At 56.8% G+C, this 21696-nt stretch overlaps 1 protein-coding gene and 1 long non-coding RNA gene across 4 annotated transcripts; one reads left to right on the top strand and one right to left on the bottom strand.

Moving 5' to 3' along the window:
• The first annotated feature begins 37 nt into the window (after nucleotides 1-37).
• LOC124249735 (uncharacterized) lies at nucleotides 38-987 on the top strand. Its single transcript, XR_006891453.1, has 2 exons — nucleotides 38-358; nucleotides 764-987. It is a non-coding gene; the product is annotated as an uncharacterized LOC124249735 (long non-coding RNA).
• A 3636-nt stretch (nucleotides 988-4623) lies between these two features.
• TTYH1 (tweety family member 1) lies at nucleotides 4624-20553 on the bottom strand. 3 transcript variants are annotated; one of them, XM_046681007.1, is made up of 13 exons: nucleotides 20428-20553; nucleotides 17636-17814; nucleotides 15563-15674; nucleotides 14476-14696; nucleotides 11662-11757; nucleotides 10322-10394; nucleotides 9760-9835; nucleotides 9213-9268; nucleotides 8948-9040; nucleotides 8648-8740; nucleotides 5319-5461; nucleotides 5136-5181; nucleotides 4664-4848 (listed from the first exon to the last, which is right to left on the bottom strand). In XM_046681007.1, the coding sequence occupies exons 1-13, from the start codon at nucleotides 20551-20553 to the stop codon at nucleotides 4807-4809; spliced, it is 1356 nt and encodes a 451-aa protein (XP_046536963.1). In that variant the 3' UTR covers nucleotides 4664-4806. The 3 variants fall into 3 exon arrangements, with proteins under 3 accessions (XP_046536965.1, XP_046536963.1, XP_046536964.1); XM_046681008.1 differs by having other exon boundaries at nucleotides 4664-4845; XM_046681009.1 differs by lacking the exon at nucleotides 5136-5181 and having other exon boundaries at nucleotides 4624-4845.
• Nucleotides 20554-21696: the final 1143 nt, after the last annotated feature.

Genomic DNA, 21696 nt, shown 5'->3' with positions numbered 1-21696 from the left:
CGCAAATGACGCGGTGGGAGCTTTAAGGCAAGCCGGAAAAGGGGTTGGGGACGGTGGCCCCGAGTGGACAGGCGCCGCAGCGTTGCTCGACCCCCCCCGTGCCCTTCCGCGCAAGCTTGTGTGGGCTCAGTTCACGGTAGCCATTATTATTTTTGGGTGTAGACTAGGGTGATCACCGTACAGTGATGTGGAAGGCCAGGGGAAGAGAATGATGAACTCAGAGAAAGCGGGTGAGAACAGCCTCCCCTCGGCAAGGGGAGCTTCCTTAGTAGATAAATCGGGAACCGTGCACCTGGTGGAGGGAACGGCGTGTTCAAACACTCAGAGGCGGGAAAGAAGCGTAGCTCGGGAGAATGCGGTGAGCAGGTGGCTGTGGCGGAATAGAAGTGTGTGGGGTCCTGGAGTGAAGAGCTAGGTCAGTGCAGGTGGGCCAGTAGCAGATCCCGAAAGTCTAAGGAATTTGGACCATCTCTGTAGATTGGCCTTTCTTTAAACTCCTTGCAAGTAACCTTTTGGGCATGTCATCTGTTTCCATCCAGACCTCTGGCTGATAAATTATCCAGTCCAGTTCAGGGACGGGTCCCTGTAGTCCCAGTGGCTGGTAGAACAGTCTTTCTCTTACTATAAACTTTCCTGTTGGTAACTATGTAGCATTTTGTTTCCGTTAGCATATGATGAATCAACGAACAGCAGTAAGATACATTGCAGCAGATGAGGAAACTATCTGGTGTAAAACTAACTCAGCCTGCCCTTGTTTTTCCAGAAAGGCCTGCCGTGACCTGTCCAGCATGCATTGTCCATCTGCCTTAAACATTGACAATGTCCCAAAGCAGAGAATGATGCCCTGACAGGTAGGGGCGTCGCCTCCTCCTGTATCAGCATTTCTTTAAAGATAAGCATTTCTTCCCGGAAATGTAGGATTAATTACTGACCTGCTGGTCTAGCAAATCATCTCATGACTGTAATAAAAGAGATATTCCGGTCATATTTGATAGATGTTCTTTGTTCCAAGACGGTCTGCAACCACTCTGTACACCCGCTTCTTTGGAGCGCTTCCTTCCTTGGGGAAGGTACCCCCCAGGGCTATATGGTCCTCAAGATTGGCCCATAATAAACTCACCCAAATTTGATTTATAGATTGATTATGGATTATCTGTGCTGACACATAGTTGACCTTTTGCCATTCTTTTACTTTTATTAAGCTTTTTGTTTTACAATAATTTTAGATTTACAAAAAAGCAGCAAAGATAGTTCAGAGTCCCACACATCCTACACCCAATTTCCCCTAATGGTGTCTTCTCACTTTACTGTGATATGTTCGTTAAAACAAAGAAACCAACATTAGCACGTGACTATTAACTAAACTGCAGACTTTATTTGAGTTTTACTACTTTTCTTACTAAGGTCTCCCTTATGTGCCAGGGTCCAGTCCAGGACTCTGCATTCAGCATCCTGTTATGTGTAAGTTATATTTAAGGGGGTTTTCTTGTAGGTAGCATATTGTTGGATCTTTTTACCCAAACATACAATTTCTGCCTTTTCAAAGAGGTGCTTATAACTGTCCTTTTAATGTGATTATTGGCGTGGTTCCCTTTAAATTCATCATCTCACTATTGGGTTTCTATTTGTTCCATCTTTGTTTATTCCCCTTTTCCTTTTTTTTGCCTTCTTTTGGTTTGAGCATTCTTTAAAAACAGACTTTACTTTTCAGAGCAGTTTTAGGTGGGGCCTTCAGGAGGTGCTTTGCCTCAGTTCCCCTCCCCTGTCCCGTGCTGGGAAACTCTCCTGACAGTAGACTGGCGATTTCAGGGCTCACCTCAGTGTTTCCCATCTGAGAGATCACTCTCCCCCCTTGTCTAATTTCCAGAGTCCTGAGCACTGCTGTTTCATGTACTTTGTCTGGCTTTTTGGTTGTTTCAGGAAGGAGAGCAAATCCAGTCCCTGTTACTCCATCTTGGTCAGAAGTGGGAGGCCTCATATGGATCATTTAAAATAAACATAGATTTACTTTTGTAAAGGTTAGGCAAATGTCGTTTTTTCTTGGTTAAAGCTCCCTGATGAGAGATCACTGGCAGGCGGTTGGCAGGAAACGAGGCAGCCTGAATCTCAGGGTACTTTGCAAGAATCCAGCACGTCAGCGCTGGATTCACAGTCACTAGAGGGCAGTGTCCTAGAACCAAACAGCCAGCCTTGGCAGCAGGGCTGGCCCCAGGGTCAGCTTGCGTGCTCTTGAGAAGGAAGTGAGTCAACACAGGTGGCCCCCAGAGCCCCTCACAGGAAATGAGTCGATTTCTCTTTCCCAGCCTCAGGCCCACACATCGATAGCTTCCTTGAACACCCCTTGCAGAGCTCGAGAGGGAAATGATTGGCAAGCATGGAGCAGTTCCCCCATGGTGGGCCCTGCGCTGGATACCTGACATCTGACACTCTGGGCTAACCAGCCCTGACCCGAAACCCTCGGGACCACATATGTGTTTTGGGCTTCAGGATTTTTCAGAGCTTCGAGAGACAACATGGTTTATATTCCACGTGGTACACCACACCCTCTGCACCCTGCACGGAACTCAGAAGTAACCCCATCAGTGTTTCTGCAGGGAAATAGAAGAACATTCACACCAGGCAGGGAAATAGTCTGTGCGTCACCCCATGCCAGGTCAGGTCAGCTTCCACTGCCCAGTGAGTTAGGGGAGGACGTGTGGCCCAGCAGAGCTCCTTGGATTTCGGAACTGCAGAGGAGGGCCCGGGGAGCTGTCCTTTGTCACCCATCTGATGGCTGAGGCAGGCGGGGCCTTTAACCAGGGCTGTCTCCTCGGCATTTGTCCACGCTGCTGCCCTTGTCTGTCACACCCACCTCCAATCCTCCTCTCTCAGGCTTTCCCTAGAATCCTACAACCAGCCAAGAGCTGTCGTGTTCCAGAGAGCCCTGCAGGGGGGTGATTTATTGGACACGTCTGCTCCCTGCGGACTTTAGTTTCCAGAGTTGAGCCAATCGAAGTACGGTGATGCAAACAGCCCTTAACACACGTCCTCACATGCCTCTGCTTTACGTCCATGAATTGGCTCCCAAAAGTAGGACTACCAGCTCACAGGGTCTGTATAGTTTGATGTTATCACATGGGAGCAGATTATTTTTTTCATAGGACTGCAGATCATAGCCTCGGGAGCAGCGCGCTTGGGTGCCTGGGTCCCACATCCTTGCCAGCCCAGAACATTAGCACTCTTGTCATCTCATGATAACTGGGTGGTGGAAAAAAAAAGTTGGTGGTTGTTTCAAATTGCACTTCCCAATTATTAGGGTTTGAATGTCTTTTTATCTCTTCATTAGTGATGGGATTTTCACTTCATCAAATGTTCATCTTCATTGCTTATTAAGTTGGGTTGCCTTTTTCTTAGTTTGTGGAAGTTTTGTAGATTATATTTATGTACTAAGAATTATATATTTCTTTGCCATATGTGTTAAAAGAAAAAGCACAGTTTTCCCCATGCTATCAATCTGCCTCTTGACTTGACAGCATTTTTTTTTTGGGAGGGGGAAGATTGGCCCTGAGCTAACATCTGCCGCCAATCCTCCTCTTTTTGCTGAGGAAGATTGGCCCTGAGCTAACATCCATGCCCACCTTCCTCTACTTTATATGCAGGACGCCCGCCACAGCATGGCCTGATAAGGGGTGCATAGGTCCACATCTGTGATCCAAACTGGTGAGCCCTGGGCCGCTGAAGCAGAATGCACAAACCTGCCACTGCGCCACTGGTCAGGCCCCAGTGACGGCATTTTTTCATTCCACAATTTGTCAAACAATTTACCTTTTTGTTTCCAGCTTTAGGTTATCTTGCTTAAATCCTCCACTTCCAACCAAGATATACAATATACAAAATTCTCCGACTTTCTCTTGAAATACTTCCGTCCCTTTGTTGTCTACACTTAGATTTCTCACCCATCTCGTATGTAGGATTTTGTCTTCCAGACAGTGAGCCAGTGATGTCAGCAGTGCTTCGAAACTAAAGGGTCCTTCTCACCCTGACTTGAAACCTGTCTTCTGTCATCTGCACACACTGAGAGCTATCACTGGTCTGCCTATCCTGTTCCAGGGACGCCTGCCTCTTCCTGTGTCAGGACACGGGTACTGCTTTTAGAATCTTGGAAAAAAGCTTTTTTGTTTCTTTTTTAAAGAATAATGCCTTTGGAACTGCTGCAGACCCTGGACAGGAGCAGAAATGCCTGGCAGCCAGGAGGCTAAGGTGAAGGAAGTCCCCCGCCCCAACCAGGAGGCCAGATCCAGGAGGGGAGAAATAAGAAGGACCCAGCTCCTTGTAAAATAAAGTCTTCCCTTTTATTTCAAACCCACCCATTCCCAAGTTAGTGCCACAAGTCGAGACCAAGGGCCCTAGGCCCAGTGGGGCATGGCAGGGGCACTCCTGTCCCTTCAAGGATGGGCCCGGTGGCCAAGGATAAGGATGGGGGCTTGCATGGCTGGCTGGCTGCCCCTCCCCGCCAGCCCTGGGCCCTGGCTGCACCCTCAGCTTACTCCCAGGGGATAGGACACATAGAGGGGGACGTCCTGTTTGGGGTGTCCGTGGCCAGGGGTGTCGTTAGTGGTGGGAGCCCAGTGGGGCTGGGTTAGTGGGGTCTTCTCCAGCAGTCAGGGAAGGAACTGCAGAGACAGGGCACCAGATGCAGGCGGGAGGGCCCCCACAGTGCCCAGAGTGAGGGAGAGGAGGGCACAGGCCGGCCTTGGGAGCTGGGGTGTCACTCTGGAAGCTCACCAGCGACGCGAGGCAGGCTCCAGTCTGGCACGGAGCAGGGGCTCAGATAGAGGACTGCCACTGCACGAAGCGCTTGGATTCCTGCTGGGGAGATTCGGGTGAGAGGAGGGCATGACCATCAAGAGGGAATCTGGCTTTGTAGGGTGGGCTCCCAGCCCCTCCTCCCTCAGACCCAAGGGTCCAGGCCTCCAGCCCCTCCTCCCTCACACCCAAGAGTCCGGACCCCAGCCCCTCCTCCCTCAAACCCGGGAGTCCGGGCCCCCAGCCCCTCCTCCCTCAGACCTGGGAGTCTGGACCCTCAGCCCCTCCTCCCTCAGACCCAGGAGTCCAGGGCACCAGCCCCGCCTCCCTCAGACCCAGGAGTCCAGTACCTGAGGGTTGAAAGGGTCATCATCGTCTGTGTCATCATAGTCGTCACTGGGGTGTGATGGGGGGAGTGGCAGAGAAATAGGAAGGCGGATCCATCAGGAGACTGCCTCCCCCCCACGAACAGTGGCCTGAGGATCCTCCCCCTGTCCCCTCCCCCAGGACCCTGCCCTCTCTCCCCTCCTGACCTGGGTGGGAAGAGGGCCCAGGCACGGGGCAGGCTGCAGAGGGCAGTGGCGAGGGCCCCAGCAGACAGGAGGGAGAAGAGCAGCAGGAAGAGCAGGCCTTCCAGGGCATCTTCACACAGGCCCCGCAGGGCGGCACCATAATCCTGGGATGGGAGTGGGGAGAGGGCATCAGCGGGCACTGCTCTTTCTGCCCCCCCCCCCCACACACACACACTGTGTGCATGACTCAGACCCTCCACCTGGCTGTGCATGCTGGACAAGTCACTCAGCATCTCTGTGCCTCAGCTTCCTCCCTTGTCATATGTGTTCAACACAGGGCGTGGCACAGAGGTAGTGCTGAGTGCAGGGTAGGTGTTGTGGTCACTGTCATTGTCACACCCACAGGTATGAACCCACATGTGGGCCTCCTCTCATCCCCTCTACCCCATTCCCAGCCACCGCACCAGCTGGGCCTTGGTCTCGTGCAGGGCTTCTCAACCTAGACACTCCTGACGTCCTAAGCCAGTTCCTTCTCCCTTGTGGGGGCCGTCCTGTGCACGGCAGGATGCTGAGCAGCACCCCTGGGCTCCACCCACTAGATGCTAGTAGCAGCCCCACCAGCAGTGTGACCATCAAACATGTCTCCACACATTGCCAAATGTCCCCTGGGGGCAAGATCCCTGGCTTAGGACAACACTTAGAATAACCCTTAGAAGAACCACCGGCTTAGAATTATACTTTGCACGTAATGCAGACTCAGTAATGCTGGCTCTCATTACTGCCGTCCCTGGAAATCAGCAGAACCAGAATTTACGGAGTGCCCAGCAGTAATTCATTCAGGGAGGATTGGCCAGGGGCCTGCTCCGCCAGGCGTGGCTCCAAGTTGCTTTGAGGATGCTTCAGGAGCCAGGCCCCCGAAGGTCATTTCAGAGGAACGCGAGCTGATGAGAGAGGAGGATGAGAAGGCGGTCCTGGGCCCCCCGCAGCAGAGATGGCGCCCCCAGGAGGGACTCCGGGAGCTGTTTGAGGGCTGCTGTGGCCTGAGTCGGGAGGAGGGTGCCCCAGGCTGAGGCCTGGACCAGCCAGGGCCGACCACACAGGCCCTTGTAGGTCAGGGGAGGAGCCGGGACTCTAATCCGCGTGCAGGGGAATCAGCGGACGGTTTTAAGCGGAAGAACTTGATCGGATTGTGTCTAAAAAGCTCACCTGCTGTTGGCTGTTGCAGGGAGGACAGATGGGGCCCGGCAAGCAGGGGGACAGGACAAAGGCTCTGTGGCCATGGGCAGGAGGCGAGGGTGGCGGCCAGGGTAGCAGAGGTGGTGGTGTCAGCTGTGCTCAGAGTGCAAGTGGGTTTTAGAGGAAAGGCCAAGAGAACTTGCTGGCGGAATGGTTGTGGGAGGTAAGGACAGAGAGCAAAAAGGATATGCCTAGGTTTCTGGCTGGAGCCCCCAGATGTGGGGTGGGAATGCCCGGTCCTGAGCCAGTGAAGTCCAGGAACGGGCCTGTCAGGGCAATGGGCTGTTCCTTTTTTACTGTATCAGGCACATATACATTGTCCCATCTCCCCCTCACACTGCTGCCTTTTACCGTGGTGTAAAGTCAAGGCCCAGAGAGGGCAAGCCACTTGCCCAGAGTCACACAGCCTGGAAGGGGCAGAGCTGGGTTGGGAGCCAGGGCTGTTGGGCTTCAGAACCCACCTTCCTGCCACCTCATTCCTGATGTCCCCCATCCTGATTTTAACATGTGGGGACCCCAAGGTCCAAACAGGGGCATCCAGGGCTCAGGGTCACATGGTGCATCAGTGGAGGGTGGAGACTCTGACTCACCCTCCTTCCTGGCTTCCTTCCCTCCCTTCACAATGAAGCTTGGGAACTGTAATGCAGCCCCACATCTGCCTGGACCATAGAGAAATTCGTAGGCCCCAGTTTACCCCTGAATAAAAGAGCAGGGTTGTCTTAGAGATGCCCCAGCCTTTCTCAGCTCAGGTGTCCAGCAATTCTGGGTGCTGATTCAGGCTCCCCCCCATCCCCTTGCTAGACTGCCAGCTTCAGAAGCTTTGGGGGCAGCGGGAGCTGTGGGAGGGATCTGAATAGGGCAAGGACCCCCTCAGATCCCTGCTGTGGGACAGATGGATCCCTCTGGGTGGGGTCGCCAGATCGAACACAGGACGCCCATTAGATTTGAGTTGCAGATGCCTAACAACAACAAAAAATTAGCACGAGTATCTCCTCACTTTGGCATAGGACATACTTAAAGAGGAATTTGTTGTTTGTGAATCCAGCAGCCCTATCGGAGAGTCCACGGGGGTACAGATCAGAAGAGGGGAGGAGGCACGTGCCCCGCTCCCAGGGGCCCTGGGGGGCATGGATGAAGACATCCAGGAGGCAGAAGGGCTGAGACTGGGCCACTGCCTGGCTGTGGGGCTCGGAGGGAGAGGTGTAACCACCCTGTGTGAGGTCCCTGTCCCTGTGGTGTGCTCAGGCCAGCTGTGTGACCTTGGGTGACCGAGCCCTCTGCACCTCATCTTCCAAGTCTGCTAGACGGGGTGATAGCAGCCCCTCCCTCCTGAGAGCATCAGGAATGAGAGCTCTGTGGGTTCCCACCTGTAAACACCACCGAGCCCCGTACACAGTGAAGCCCTGTGCATGTCGGCTCTCACAACAGGATGCTGGCGACTTTCTTCTCAACCCTCACAACCTCTTCTTCCTCATTTCCCAGGTGAGGAAACCGAGACTCAGAGCTGTCCATCGGCCGGTCGCCCCACAGCCCGCGGCAGAGCCAGGACCCGTGAGTCTATAGGACCACAGGCTCTCTTCCTCTTGGGTGCCCTGCCAACCCCTGCCTCAGATCACTGATAGCACACACTACCCGAGACCTTTATAGGTGTTTGCCCCTGTACTCCGGTTTCATAAGTGAGGAAACTGAGGCAGAGAAAAGTTAGTCACTTGCCTGAGGACAAGAGCTAGGAATGGAACTCCGCCAGTCTTGCTGCAGAATTCACTAGGCTGCAAAGCCTCTAGGAGGTGGGGAGGATGGAGGGAGAAGGGGGGGAGGAGGAGGAGAGGGCAGGAAATGGTGGGAGGACTGGAGGGAGAGGGAGGAGTGAGGGGTGGGGGGAGAAAGAGGGAGGAAAGAAGGAAGGAATATAGATGATGGATGGGTAGGTAGGTAACAGGTAGAGAATAGATATTTGATAGATAAATAATGGACAGATCAGTGGATAGAGACAATGGGAGAAAGACTGGCGGCGGGGACGGGGGGGGTGTCTGAAGAGAGGAATGAGGCTGTTCTGTGGGTCCAGGCAGCAGCTCCCCATGGGAAAAGAATTTGGGGAGGGAAACAGGGGTCACCTTGTGCAGGCCGCGACAATGCAGCAGTGCCACTAACTGGTGGAAGTTTCCCTCTGTCACATTCATCGTCTCCTCCAAGGACAGCAGAGGCTTCTGCGGTGGGAGAGAGGGTGTTATCCTACCTGCTCCTCAGGGCTGTCTGACGCCTGGGCTCCGCCCATCTCTGCAGGCCCCGCCCCCAGCCTGCAGGCCCCGCCCCTTCACGCAGGCCCCGCCCACGCCCCAGAGGCCCGGGTCCTGCCCCGCCCGCCCGCCCTCCTTCTTTGAGTCCGGGTGTAGGGGGAGCGCTGGGCCGCCGACCTGCGCAGAAGGGAATTGGGGAACAGCTTCTCGCTCCAGGCCCTGCAGCTGGGAGTGGATGTTGGCCAGAGCTCGCTGGGACAGAGTCAGCCTCTGCAGGAAGAGAGAGGGGGGAGGACCCAGTGGTCGACACTCCCAGCCCGCTCTCCCCTCTCAGGACCAGGACTGGGCCCCCCAGCTTCTGCATCCTCCCCCAAAACCCTTAAGTCCAGGCCCCAGCTCCGTCCGCCCTCCTCCACCCAGTTCCCCTGCCCGCAGCCCTAACCTGTTGGAAGGGGTTGGAGACGGCCTGGTTGCAGAGGAAATAATAGCTCAGGATGTCTGAAGCAGGAGGGGAAGAGTGGGGAGGCCATGAGCTGGGCCGCGGGGCCTCCCTAGGGTAAAGTGCGAGGGGGCAGGGCCCTGCGTTTCTACCCTCAGGCCCAGGGACCCTCCCCAGCTCAGGACCCTCCTGGGGTCCGAATGGCCTGGCATTCTGAGACCAGCCACAGCAAGAGAACACCTGGTCTTCACCATCCCTGGGAAGCCCTGCTTCTGCCATCCTCCCACTGACTAACTTGTGCTCCCCCCATTTTCTCCAAGTGGCCAAATCCTCCCATCCCTCAGGCCTGGCACCCCCTCTCTGGACCCCCATCTCCTGACTCCAGCATGGTTATCCCTTCCTCTTTTCCAGCCCACCACGGGAGGTACTGAGAGCTTCCAGGGCCACTGGGCCAGGCCTGGTTGACAGCTGGAGACCCCCACCCCACCCCAGGCAGGAATGGGCACAGAGGCCTGAGGATCCAGGGCCTGCACTGTGTCAATCGGGTCACCTGAGCCCAGCCCAGTCTCCTCCTGAGTCAGGTTCAGCACATAGGTGTCCGGACTGGAGCAGAAATCACTGAGGCCCTGAGAGGCAGCAGGAATAGGAGCTCAGACCAGAAACTGTCCCAGTTCCACAATCCCACAGGACCCAGTGCCTGGCTCTCCCCAGTGCCCGGCTCTCCCCAGTGCCCCAGTCCAGGCCCCCAGCCCTCCTCCCTCAGCCCCTGGAGCCCAGGTCCCCAGCCTCTCCTCCCTCAGATCCTGGAATCCAGGCCCCCAGCCCCTCCTCCCTCAGACCCAGGAGTCCAGGCCCCCAGCCGCTCCTCCCTCAGACCCAAGAATCCAGGCCCCCAGCCCCTCCTCCTTTAGAACTCAAATGTCCAGGATGCCAGCTTCCAGCCCCTCAGGATCTAGAAAACTAGCCCCAAACCCAAGAATCTGTGATCCTGGCACCAAGTCTTTCCTCTCAGGACCTAAGGCATTGGACCCCACCTCACCCCAGGATCCAGGAGTTGGGGCCTCCAGCCCTTCTGAGTCCCAGAGCCCAGGGGCCCAGCCCACAGCACTCACCACGGCTGTAGCTGCCTCCAGGCCCATGGAGCCCCAGCTCAGGATAAGAACCAGGAGACTCATCACTGTCATCCTATGGTGGGGGAGGGGGATTGGACTTGGGGTGCTGGGGTTCTTAATCACCCATCTCTCCTCTTCCCTTCCCCTATCCCAAATCCCATCACAGCCCCACCCCCAACCTCTGGAGCCTGGAGGATCAGAATTAGGGGCAGAAAAGTTGGGGGTTGGGGGGAGTGTGTGGACCTGTGGTTGTTGACGTCAAAGTGGACATCTGGTCCCTGCCCAGCAGGTGGAGGAGGCGGTGAGAGGGCCCTGAGCTGACAGGATATCAGCCCTGCCCCCACCTTACTTTGGAAGCCTGGGGTGGGGCGGTGGTTACTGCCCACCTGTGAGCCCCATTTCCTAGCTTTGACTTCCACAGGAGCCCAGTAATTCCTAAGCACGCTCCCAGGTTGCCCCATAGCTTGGTCAGCCACCAGCTCTGCCCAGAGGTGGAGACGGCTCCAGGGCTGAAATCGCCTCCCGGTTCTTCTCTGGGAGTGGGGTCTGAGGGACGTCAGCACTGGAGGGAGGTCAGCAAGCAAGAAGGGCACCTGCCCAGCTGGCCAGCCCTGTTTTACCGTCTCCAAGCCGCAGGGCCCCTCACCCCCAGGGAGTGTGAGGATGGGGGTGGGCACCAGCTGAAACCCCCAGGGGCGGGGAGGAAGCAAGGGCTACTCCAAATGGCACAGGCTGGCTTGGATCGAATCCCAGCTCCAGCACTTCCTGGCTCTGCAGCCTTGGGGGAGTGCCCCAACCTCTCTGAGCAGCAGTCCCTCCTCTGTTAAATGGAAGGACAAAAGTGCCTCCTCAGGGTGGGTGTGAGGGTTCCAGAAGAGCTCAGACACTTGGAACAAGCCATTAAATAAGAGTGTGGTCCTGCAGTTCTCCCACACCACGGAAAGGCCATGCAGCCTCTGAGGTGGTCACCTTCTGCCTCGGGTCAGTCATCTGCAAGACCTGATGGGCACCTCCCTTACGGGGTTGTGGCAACAGAAGGAGTCTGCCTGCAGGAGTGTGAGGGATCACTCCCATCCTCAGCGCAAGCATCATCACTGTTGCTTTTCTAGGATTTTGGCACACTTCCCTCCCACTGCAGGGCAGCCTGTTTGCAAGTCTGCTCCTGCCCCTCCTGCATGCTCCGCGTCTGATTCCTCTCTCTGTGCCTGGCCCAGCCTGGGAATTCCACGGAGGTCCATGGGACAAGGGAATAAACCAGTGTGAGCCTGGAAAGGACCATGGTCCCTCTCGTCCGAGCACTGCAGGATGGAACGAGGTCCTGCAGGATGGCACAGACTTACACGACCACCAGCCACTTGCTCTGCTTCGCCAGGCCCAGGAGGGTGAAAAGGCAGACCAGGAGCTCCAGGAGCAGCAGGAGGATGTAGGCCAGCCACCTGGGGGTGGAGGGAGGACAGGGGTGTGGCTGAAGCAGCAAATCCAGTCTGCGGGCACGCAGGCTCCCGGACCAGGACTCTGGCAGAAGGCGAAGGCTACCCCACTTCACTCTCGGCTCTGCCTGGCCCTGTGACCTCCCTGTCCTGTGCCCAGCTCATCTGTGAACTGGATGTACCAGGAGGCGGGCAATGTAGCCACTTAGAGCACAGGTCCCAGGTACTCCAGAGCAGCTGGGACCATGCCCTGACTGGACCACGCAGGAGCCCAGTGACCGTGCACGTGTGATCTGGCTTCTGGGAGCCCCAGCCCCATACCCAACCCTGGAGAGTGCAGCGAATCATTCCCAGGCGTGCACCGCATGCACCAAGCATCCTATTGCACAACCTAAGGATGTGGTGTCTGCAGGCAGAGACTGCCTGGGTCTCAGTGCCAGCCCCACCACTTCCTGGCAGCGTGTAGCTTTGTCTCAGTAACTTTGTCTCCCATGCCTGGGTTTCTCCACCTATAACATGGGGAAAACAACAGCAGCCACCCCCAAAGGTTGCCGTGAGGCTAATGAATGAGAACACATAAATCACCTAAATATTAGTTGAACGTAATTAAGGGAACTTTGTTATTTAATCATTCAGTGTTCATGAGTAATTCACTCCGACAGGAGAGAGACTGCCCGAGAGGCCACAGTACGGTGCCCGGCCTGTGGTAAGTGCCCATCAGAAGCATCATTCCAGGGTCCCCACATAGCCGTGCAGAGGCCAGGGGGCCAGTGTGGCACCCCCTCCACGGCAGCCTCTGCTTGGACCCCACGGGGCTCACTCTGTCCTCCTTTCCTGTGCGGCTGGAGGGTCAGACTCTCCTAGGGAAGGAGAAGCTGGGTCAGGTGGCTCCGGGTGACCCCCAGGCCTGTGCTCTCCTTGTCCCCACTGCCAGTCCACTCCCACTTCCATCAGGGGCAGGCGGCCCCTTCTGCCCTAAGCCACCATGAACTCCTGCTGTAAGGTGCCCTGACCTCCAGCAAAGCTCTCCCTCCAGGGGTCCCAATTTCCTTCCAGAAAACTGGCCACGTTCCTGGAGGGACTCCCAGTGCCAGGTGCTCTCACATTGGTGCATCCAGAAGCTATTTCCTGTTGATCGTGGGTCACCTAACCCTGGTGTCGTCGTCTGCACACTACCCCCAGCCCTACTGGGAGGGACTGAGGCCCAGCTGTGTGGCCCCTGGGCTTGGCCACAATGCAGAACCTGGACTCACTGGGACCCAGGCCTATCTTATACCCCAGGCGGTGTCCTCATCTTGGACTGCTTCAGCCCGGGTCTGCCTCCCCCTGGAGCACAGAATCCAAGACCCAGTCTTTCCCACCTCTGCCCCCATGCCTGAGTGGGGCCCTCGGGCATGGGATGAACAAGAGAAATAACTTCTAGTGGACAAAGCGACAAGGACTGTTGGGAAGGGTGGCTGCTCCAGATGTCTGCATGACTCTCTTCCTCCCCTCCTTCAGATGTCACCTTCTCAGTGTGGCCTTCCTGGACCCACTCCCATTCAAACCGCCAGGCTCCACCCACCTCTCTTACTTAACTTTCTCCAAACCTCTTACCAGCCACACCTCACAGACATGTTTTACTTGTGTGCTTGTTTCTTATTGATCCCTCTACTGCAGGACGGACAGGAATCACTGTCTGTCTTGTTCATTGTTCTATCTCATCAAAACCGTCATTAAAAAAAAAAAAAAAAAAAAAAAAACGGGGGCCGGCCCCGTGGCAAGTGGTTAAGTTTGTGCGCTCTGCTTTGGCGGCCCAGGGTTTCGCTGGTTTGGGTCCTGGGCACAGACATGGCACCACTCATCAGGCCACCTTGAGGTGGCGTCCCACATGCCGCAACTAGAAGGACCCACAACTAAAAATATACCACTATGTGCTGGGGAAATTTGGGGAGAAAAAAGCAGAAAAAAAAAGAAAAGAAGATTGGCAACAGTTGTTAACTCAGGTGCCAATCTTTAAAAAAAAAACCCTCATTTTACAAACACCTGTACTGCGCGCTAGTCACCATTGTACGCACTTAACCAATGCTGACCCTCAAAAATGCAATAATACAATGAGGGGAGCCCTACCCATTATTCCCATTTTACAGATGGGGAAACTGAGGCACAGGGCTGGAAAGTAACCTGTTTAAGGTCACGTGGTTAGGGAGTGGCCGCCTGGCATTAGAGCTTACGTTTCCACTTGGCTGTGCCATCTCTCTCACCAGAAAGTGAGAAACAAATATTCATTGAAGGACTACATGTGTCAGATGGATGACTGAGGAAGTGAACTAGTTAACGGGCTAGTACAGGAGTGAGTGGGTGCAAGACTGAATTGATGAATGGATGAGTCAAGGAGTGAATGAATGGGTGAGTGGGTGAGTGAGTGGGGGGCTGGATAAATTGAGGGAGTGGGTGAGCAGATGAAGACTCGGCCCTGAGGGGGCACAGGATCACGTGGTCTGTCTCTCCACAGCACCATTTCTTAACTTCATCATCGCTGACGCTTTGGGATGGATGATGTTTTGCTGTGGGCCATCCTGTGCACTGTAGGATGCTCAGCAGCATCCCTGGTCTCCACCCACCAGATGCCAGAAGCCCCCCCTCCCCCAGTTGTGACAACCAAACACGTCCTAAGACATTGCCCACTGTCCCCTGGGGCAGTCACCCAGGATGGAACCCCCTCCACACAGGGCGGTCACTCACCTGTACTCCTCCACAAAGGACACATCTTCGGCCACTTGCAGGGGGCTCAAGGGCACGTCCCGCCAGAATGCCAGCCCCTGTAGCTGCTGGGCCACGGCCTCCACCTGCCGCCGAGCCCCCCGGGTGGCAGCCACCAGCTCTGTGCGCTGTGTGAGCACCTCCTCCAGAGTGGTCAGCTCTGTCCTCACGGCCTCGCCCAGCCTCTCCACCATCTCCAACACCTGGGCACAGGGGTCTTGGGTCAGGGGACGGCATTCTTGGGGTAGCCCGGGATTGGGGGACAGGGTTGTGGGGGTGAAGTAGGATTGAGCAGGGGCCAGTGTCTGAGAGCTTGGCGCAGGGGCATCTAAGGCTTGAGGAGGGGAAGGAGCGGGTTCTGTGGTCTGTGGAGTTCTGTGGCCTCCATCAGGAGCTCTGGGCTGTCAGTGGCTTGAGCCTCAGGTGACGATTCTCTTCCCAGAACCTGGATTAAATTGGGGGTCCTAGATCTGGCATTGGTACCTGCCTTCTTGAGTCTGGGGTCTCAAGTCTGGGTTCTGTGGTCCAGGGTCTGCAACTGGACATGAAATCTAAGATCGAAAGCCAGGCTGGGTCTCAGCCCTGAGTCTGGAAACCTGGGGCTGGGGATAGGAGTGAGGCCTTTCACTGGGGCCCCGGGTCTCAGCGCTGAGGTCCCAGAGCTTGCAGTTGGACCAACGATCAGATCAGTGGTCCTGGAACTGACACAGGGCAGGGGCTGGGGTGCCTGGTGTGTGGTCTCTGTCTGATTTGGGCTATGAGTTGAAGCCCAGAGCCGGGACTGGGTGTGAGTTTGGGGTCGGGGTCTGAACCCTGAGTTCCAGATGTGCGTTAAGGTTCTGAGGGTGCCATGTGTGAGGTCCTGATCTGCAGTCAGGGTTGGGGGTTGTGTGTATAGTCCGAGATCTGCAAATCCAACCCTAAAATTCTGAGTCTGGGGTCCTAAGTTTCAGGGGTGGGGTCTTGGCTCTGGGTTTGGATCCCATTTCTTTGGGAGGGGGCCCTCTGTTCCCATGCAGGGAACCAGTCTGCCTGTAGGTCTGGGGTCTGGCCAGTGCCCACCCCTCACCAGGTGGTCAATGGCGCTGAGCGTGTGGTTGGCATGCAGCAGCGCTGAGCTGAGCTGGGACACCCCATCACTGGTCTCGCTGTTGCCATAGAAACCGATGCCAATGCCGGCACTGTGAGGAGGGACGAGAAATCACAACTGGTCCCAGGACCCTGGAGGCCACCACCCCCCACCTCCTCACACACCCAATCCTGTCTCCTCCCCCACCCCATTGGTCCAGGCAGTCGTGGGAAAGGAACGTCTCCAGCCTGGCCCCCACCAGTTGCCAAGGTAACGGGAAGGCCTCACTCCCCCGGCCAGGGACGTCATTGTGATGCTAATGGTGGGTGGAGTAGAGGAGGAGAGGGGGCCCCCCAGATTTAACTCACACTTCACCAGAGCTGAACCCCTGTCACAACCCCTGTCGCCTCAGCCCCAGGATGAGATGATCCCCAACCAATGACTGCCAGCCAGACACCCATTCCCTCCATCCTTTCCCCAAGTATCCAGAGTCCTCAGCACCTGTCCCTTTAGGGTCCAGCCGTCCCTCCCCCACCTCCTGGGGGTTCCTAGGAGTACAGGCCCCCAGCCAACATCTCCTGGGGGACCCCGGAGCCTGGAGCCCCCCGCCTTCCCTACCCCCAGGGACACAAGCGTCTGGCTAGCTTGGAGGGCAGCAAGGGAAATCGGCCAGGAGTTGGCACCCCTGCCCACCCCTCCTCGGCCAACACACAGAGCTCCATTGTGGGGCCTGAATACAGCTCCATCCCCCAGCCCCCCCGTGTGTCCCCTGGTGGAGGGGCCAGGGCTGGACAGGGGCGGAGGGAGCCAGACACCCTCACAATTCCCAGCCCTGGTCAACGCAGGCCCCCACCCCCCAGCCCTGGGATCCGACGCCCAGCTCCAGCGCCCCCGCGCATTGTTCACAGTCCCACAAAGCTGCCGTTGTTCCCAGGCCTCAGGGGCGGCTGTGTGTCTCTCCCCCACGGGGCCTTTGTCCACCTCCCCCGTCCACCCTCACTCAGGAGAGCCTGCAGAGGAAGCATCTTGGATATAGGACACCCAGCCCCCTCCCCCACATACACCCCCAAACACACACACTGCTGCTCCCTGCAGTGAGGGAGGTGGCAGAACCCAGCCTAGGGGCTGGGGGAGTACCGGGCTTCCTAGCTACTCCCCTGGGGTCAGGGACAGGTTCCTGGGTGCCCTAATCTGTGGAATAGGACAGCTGTCCATGCCCTGGCAGGGGTGGCCCTGCGGGGAGGGGCTGTGCTCAGAGCTGGCTCTGGGTAAATGGTGTTTCCTTGGTGCCCTCTTCCTCCCTCCCTGGGGTGTCACCGCAGAGGGCCCCTCGGCTCCCAGGGGTCTGCGGGTCTGCATTTCCACTCTGCCACTTGGGTGGCATGGCCTTGAAAAGTTGCCTTCCCCTGCTCCCTGAGCCTTCCTCTTTCAAAAGTGGGTGTGACAACCGTGAATCCAGCAGGGCTACTGAGGGGAGGAGTTGCACCAGCCGAGGTCTGGGCAAGGAGGTGTTCTTGGATTGTGAATATTCATTTCTTGTCTGTCTCCCTGACTAGAAGTCAGGGAGGGCAGGGACCTTGTCCTGCTTGGTCAGTATCTCCGGCAGCATGGTAGGTACTTAAGAAATAGTTGCCGAATGAATGAATGAATGAGATAATGAACAATATCACTAGTTTACATCAATCTGGGGCAACAGTGACCCAGGCACCGTACATTCTCTCATTTAATCTCACCGTGACTAGGAGGTGGGTGTTACCATAATGTCCATTGCAGAGATGGGGAAACTGAGGCTCCAAGAGATGATCTCCCTCCCCTGGGTTGCACAGCTAGTCAATGGCAGAGCGACCAAACCCTGGGCGTCTGACCACCCAGCTCATGACCCTAACCCCACTCTGCCAGGCTGGCTGCCCTTGGAAAATCACTTCTCTTGAACTTCAGTTTTTCCATCCATCAAATAGGAGCAATTCTCCCTGCTGTGAGACTGTGGCGGGATTCTAGGACAATACCAAGAGGCTCGACAGAGAGCTCGGGGAGCCCCATCCCCACTCCCCACCCACCCTGGGGCCCCATTACCAGCCGACGAGAAGGGCAGCAATGCAGCTCCAGGTGACACAGCCTCCCCCGGGCGGGGGGCTCTTGGTCCCGGGGGCCTCTGGGGGCCGGCAGCAGCAGAAGCGGATGAGGTAGACAGCAATGAAGATGAGGCTCAGGCCCAAGCCCAGGCCCGCCAAGGCCGCCACCAGCAACAAGGCCTGGGGAGGGGGTGACGTCAGCCCTCAGAGGGGCTCGGCCCTCCCTCCCTGCATGGCTGGAGGTTCTGGATCCTGGATCTCAGTGCAGGTGGAGGGCATCCCTCACTAGATTGGGGCCAAGTTCCAATCTGTGGTATTCAGGTTTTTGGGGAAACATGGGGGTCCCCAGCCCCCCAGACTGGAAGCTGGGGCTCCAGGATTTGGGACTGGGTCACTGGAGGGAGCTTCCAACTGGGAGGCCCAAGTCTTGGGTTCCAGTTCTGCCCTGCCCTCCAATACTGTGTGGCCTTTGGCAGGGGCCTTCCCCTCTCTGAGCTGCAGTTTCCTCCTCACTGCAACCAGGCAGTCGGAATGGTGCATCTCCAAGGACCTGCTGGGACCTGGATCCTGGAACCCTGCAGGATCCGGGGCGGGTGGGGGCGCCTGTTCTGGCGATGTGTATGAGGTTGGGGGGGTGGTGGCAGGCTTCTTCCCTCCCCACTCGCAGCTCCCTCTCTCCCCTGCTGCTGAGCTCTGCACACCCACTGCAGCGTGAGTCTGTCACCCAGGGACTCATGGGGAGGGGGGCGTGACAGCCTCCGTGACAGCCTGTGTCTGTGTGTGTGCTCTCCACCAGCAGAATCTCACAGCGGACGCTGTGCAGTCCTGTCCTCTTCACAGATGCCCAGAGCGGAGCAGGGGTTTACCTTGAGCCACACAGCATGGGAGGGACAACAATGGCCACAGAATCACTAAGTCTGTTACCACTAACTCTGTTAACCACAGTGTCTCTGCCTTTGTCCTCACAGTGGGGGTGTGTGTGTGTGACAGAGTGTCTGTGGGTCCCTGCGGGGCAACTGCATTTGCAGGTGTGAGAGAGTGACCTGTGAGCATTTGTGTGTTTCTGGGCACGATTCCTTGAGTGTGTGAGTGGTCTCTGGTGGTGGTGTGTGAGAGGGAGAAAGTGTGTGAGTGAGTGTATGTGTGATGTGTGAGTATATGAATGTGTGTGTGAGTGACTATATGTGTATAGGTGTGTGTGAGGGTGTGTATGCTTGAGTGAGTGCAAAAATGTGTGTATATTTGTGAATGTATAGGTGAGAGTGTGTATAGTGTGTGAGCATGTGTGCATATGTGAGTGTGTATATATGTCTGTGTGTATATGTGAGTGTCTGTGTGTATATGTGTGTGTGCCTGCATGTGTGTGTGTGTCCCCAACTTGGTTCACCCCGTCCCTGATTGTTTCCCCAGCTCTGCCCACAGGGCTGATCTCCCTGGGGTGGGCAGTGTCCCCTCCTGGAGCGTGAGACTCTGTGTCCGCGTGTCCCAGTGCTGTCACTCTGACTGTCGATGATGGGGGTGGTGAACCTCCCCGGTGCCTCTGGCGGTGACCGGGGCCAGGACCCCGCGTGTGGCTGTGTGGGCATCCGTGTGGGCAGGTCTCCTTGACTGTGAAGAGGCGTGAGTGACCGGCGTTGGAGGTTGTGATTGTGCACCCCGAGGCTGTGGGCGAGGGGATGGTGGTCCCTGTCTGGTGGGGAGAAGGCAGCAGCGTGGAGTCTGCAGGGAGGAGCTGCTCATGCTGGCACAGCCATGACCCAAATAGCTCAGAATAGGACAAACATCCCCCTCTCCGCTTTTCTGGGACCCCCCCTGCACTCCTTCCAAGCTCTCCAGTCCCCAGCCCCCTGTCCCAGACACTACCCAGGACAGATCCCAGGGGTCTAGACCCTATAGACAGAGCCCAGGACCCATCTCGGGGCTTCACCAGGACTCCCAGCCCCCCCTCCTGGATCCCAGCTCAGCCGAGCCTTGCTCCTCATTAATCTCAAAGTCAAGGACTTGAATTAAACTGGGTCAGAGGACAGTTCTTTCGCCCCTGTTGGAGCTGACCCAGGCTGGGCCCCCTTCCCCAGGGACCCCAGCTTCTGTAAGGTTCCCACCCTGGCCCCACCCTCTGGACCCATTTCTGTCATCCTCTGCTCCCCAAACCGAACCTCATCTCCACCCTCCCGCCCTGCAGCGTCCTGACCACCCCTTCAGTCCTGGGACAGGCTGGAAGCTTCCTCTTCCAACACCTCCCCCTCATTTTCTCAGCTCCGGCCCTAAAAGCCCTCACCCCCCTTCCCCACTTCGGGTCTCAATCCCGTCCCACAACCGGGGCATCCTCAGCCTTTTTCTTTTCCACCATGATCAGCTCCTCTCTCTCTCCTGGGTCCCGCCTTAACTGGGACGTGTTTAACTGGACTGCCTGATCCTATGAGGGGAGGGGTCATCTTTTAGGACAGGGAGGGTGGACCCATCCCCCGATGACCCTGGAGGCTAGCTTCCCAGGCAGCTCTCAGAGACCCTGGAATCCAAGGGGCTCCAGTCCTTAACCTCTTCTGGGTCTCATGGTTCCAGGCCCCTAGCCCTCCCTTATTAAGGAGCTGGGGCTCTGGTCCCTCAGCGCCCGTCCCAGGGGAACCTCCAGATATGGGAGCCCCAAGCTCCTCCTCCCTCAGATACCCCAAAGTCTGGGCTCGGCCCCCACCCCCAAGAGCACAGGAATCTGTCACTCAGCCCTCCTCTCCTTCGTGACCCAGAAGCTCTGGCCCCCAGCCTCCGCCCCTAGGACCCCGCGCCTGCTCCCACCTGCTGGTATTCTTGCTCTTGGGGCGCGAAACCGCTGGGCACCGGGCGGAGCTGGAAGTCGGCGCGGGGCAGCTGGTGGAGCAGATGCACCCAAGCCGAGGGTCGGTAGCCCGGGGGCGCCCCCATGGCCCCCGGGGGAGGGCGCAGCGGGGCCGACGCCGGGGCTGCGGGAGCCTCGGCAGTGTTGCGGGGCGCGGGCGGAGCGGGGTCTGGCGGGGCTCGGGGGAGCGGAGCGGGGGGAGGAGGGGGTGGGGGGCGGAGATTGGGGGGAGGCGCGGGCCGGGCGGGGACTGTGCTGCCCCTAGCGGCTGCGGGGGGGACTGCGGCGCCGCGAGTCCGGCCCGGGCGCTCGGCTCCTTCGGCGACGGCTCCCACCTGCGGCCCGCGCAGGTACCGCGCTGCTGCTCCGTGGGTGGCGTGGAGAGCGCTCGGCTGTACAGCGATAGCCTTGTCCTATAAGGCAGTTCACACTATGTCATCCTACAGCATAACGATCCCTTTATCTTTAAGAAGAACCTTCCTGTCTGCGTAAAGGTAAAGGTCGCTAGGATTTGCACAGCATTTTACAAATGATGGTCAGTGCATCAATAAAAAATCCTCACTTCTGCGTGGAAGCATACTCTCACCTGTAAAGGACACCTCCAATGGGTAAAAGCCCTCTCCCACTTAAAAAAAACTGTATAAGGGCATAGCTTCTATACACAAACATTCCTATGTGTACAGACGGCTCCATATTCCTGTAAGGACCCCCTCACATGTGCATGAGGACCCCGCCCACCCGAGAAACCTCGCTTATCTATATAGGGACCCTCCCCATCTTCATAAGGATGCCTCACATTTATTTAAGAACCTCTCAAACTGGCTAAAGATTACTTCTATGTATATAAGGATTCCCTGCCCCTTGCCATTCACTTTACAGTTTACAAAGTATTTTTCCAGCCACTACCTATGTTAAGTCTCACAGGAGCCCACTGATGCCACACTGATACGTGGGGAAGTAGAAACTCTCGGAGGGGACCTGGCCACTTTGAAGTCTCCACCCAGGCAATCACCATTGGGGTTAAAACTACGGTTTCTAGGAATCTAACCCAGGGGTCTTCCCACCCTTGTGGAGCAGGGCTGGACTTTGCCACCTGGGGTCTCCACATATGACCTCCCATGGGAGGAATGAGATGAGTGGAAGGAGGAAGAAGGAGAGGTTAATACTCCTCCTATCTCACCCTAATATTTTGCCCCAGATTAGTGAGAAAGGGCTGGGGGGTAGTCGCT

Source organism: Equus quagga, chromosome 13 (genome assembly GCF_021613505.1).
Source record: "Equus quagga isolate Etosha38 chromosome 13, UCLA_HA_Equagga_1.0, whole genome shotgun sequence".
In the NCBI taxonomy this organism is placed as follows: domain Eukaryota; kingdom Metazoa; phylum Chordata; class Mammalia; order Perissodactyla; family Equidae; genus Equus; species Equus quagga.
This window is presented reverse-complemented; position numbering and strand designations above follow the sequence as displayed.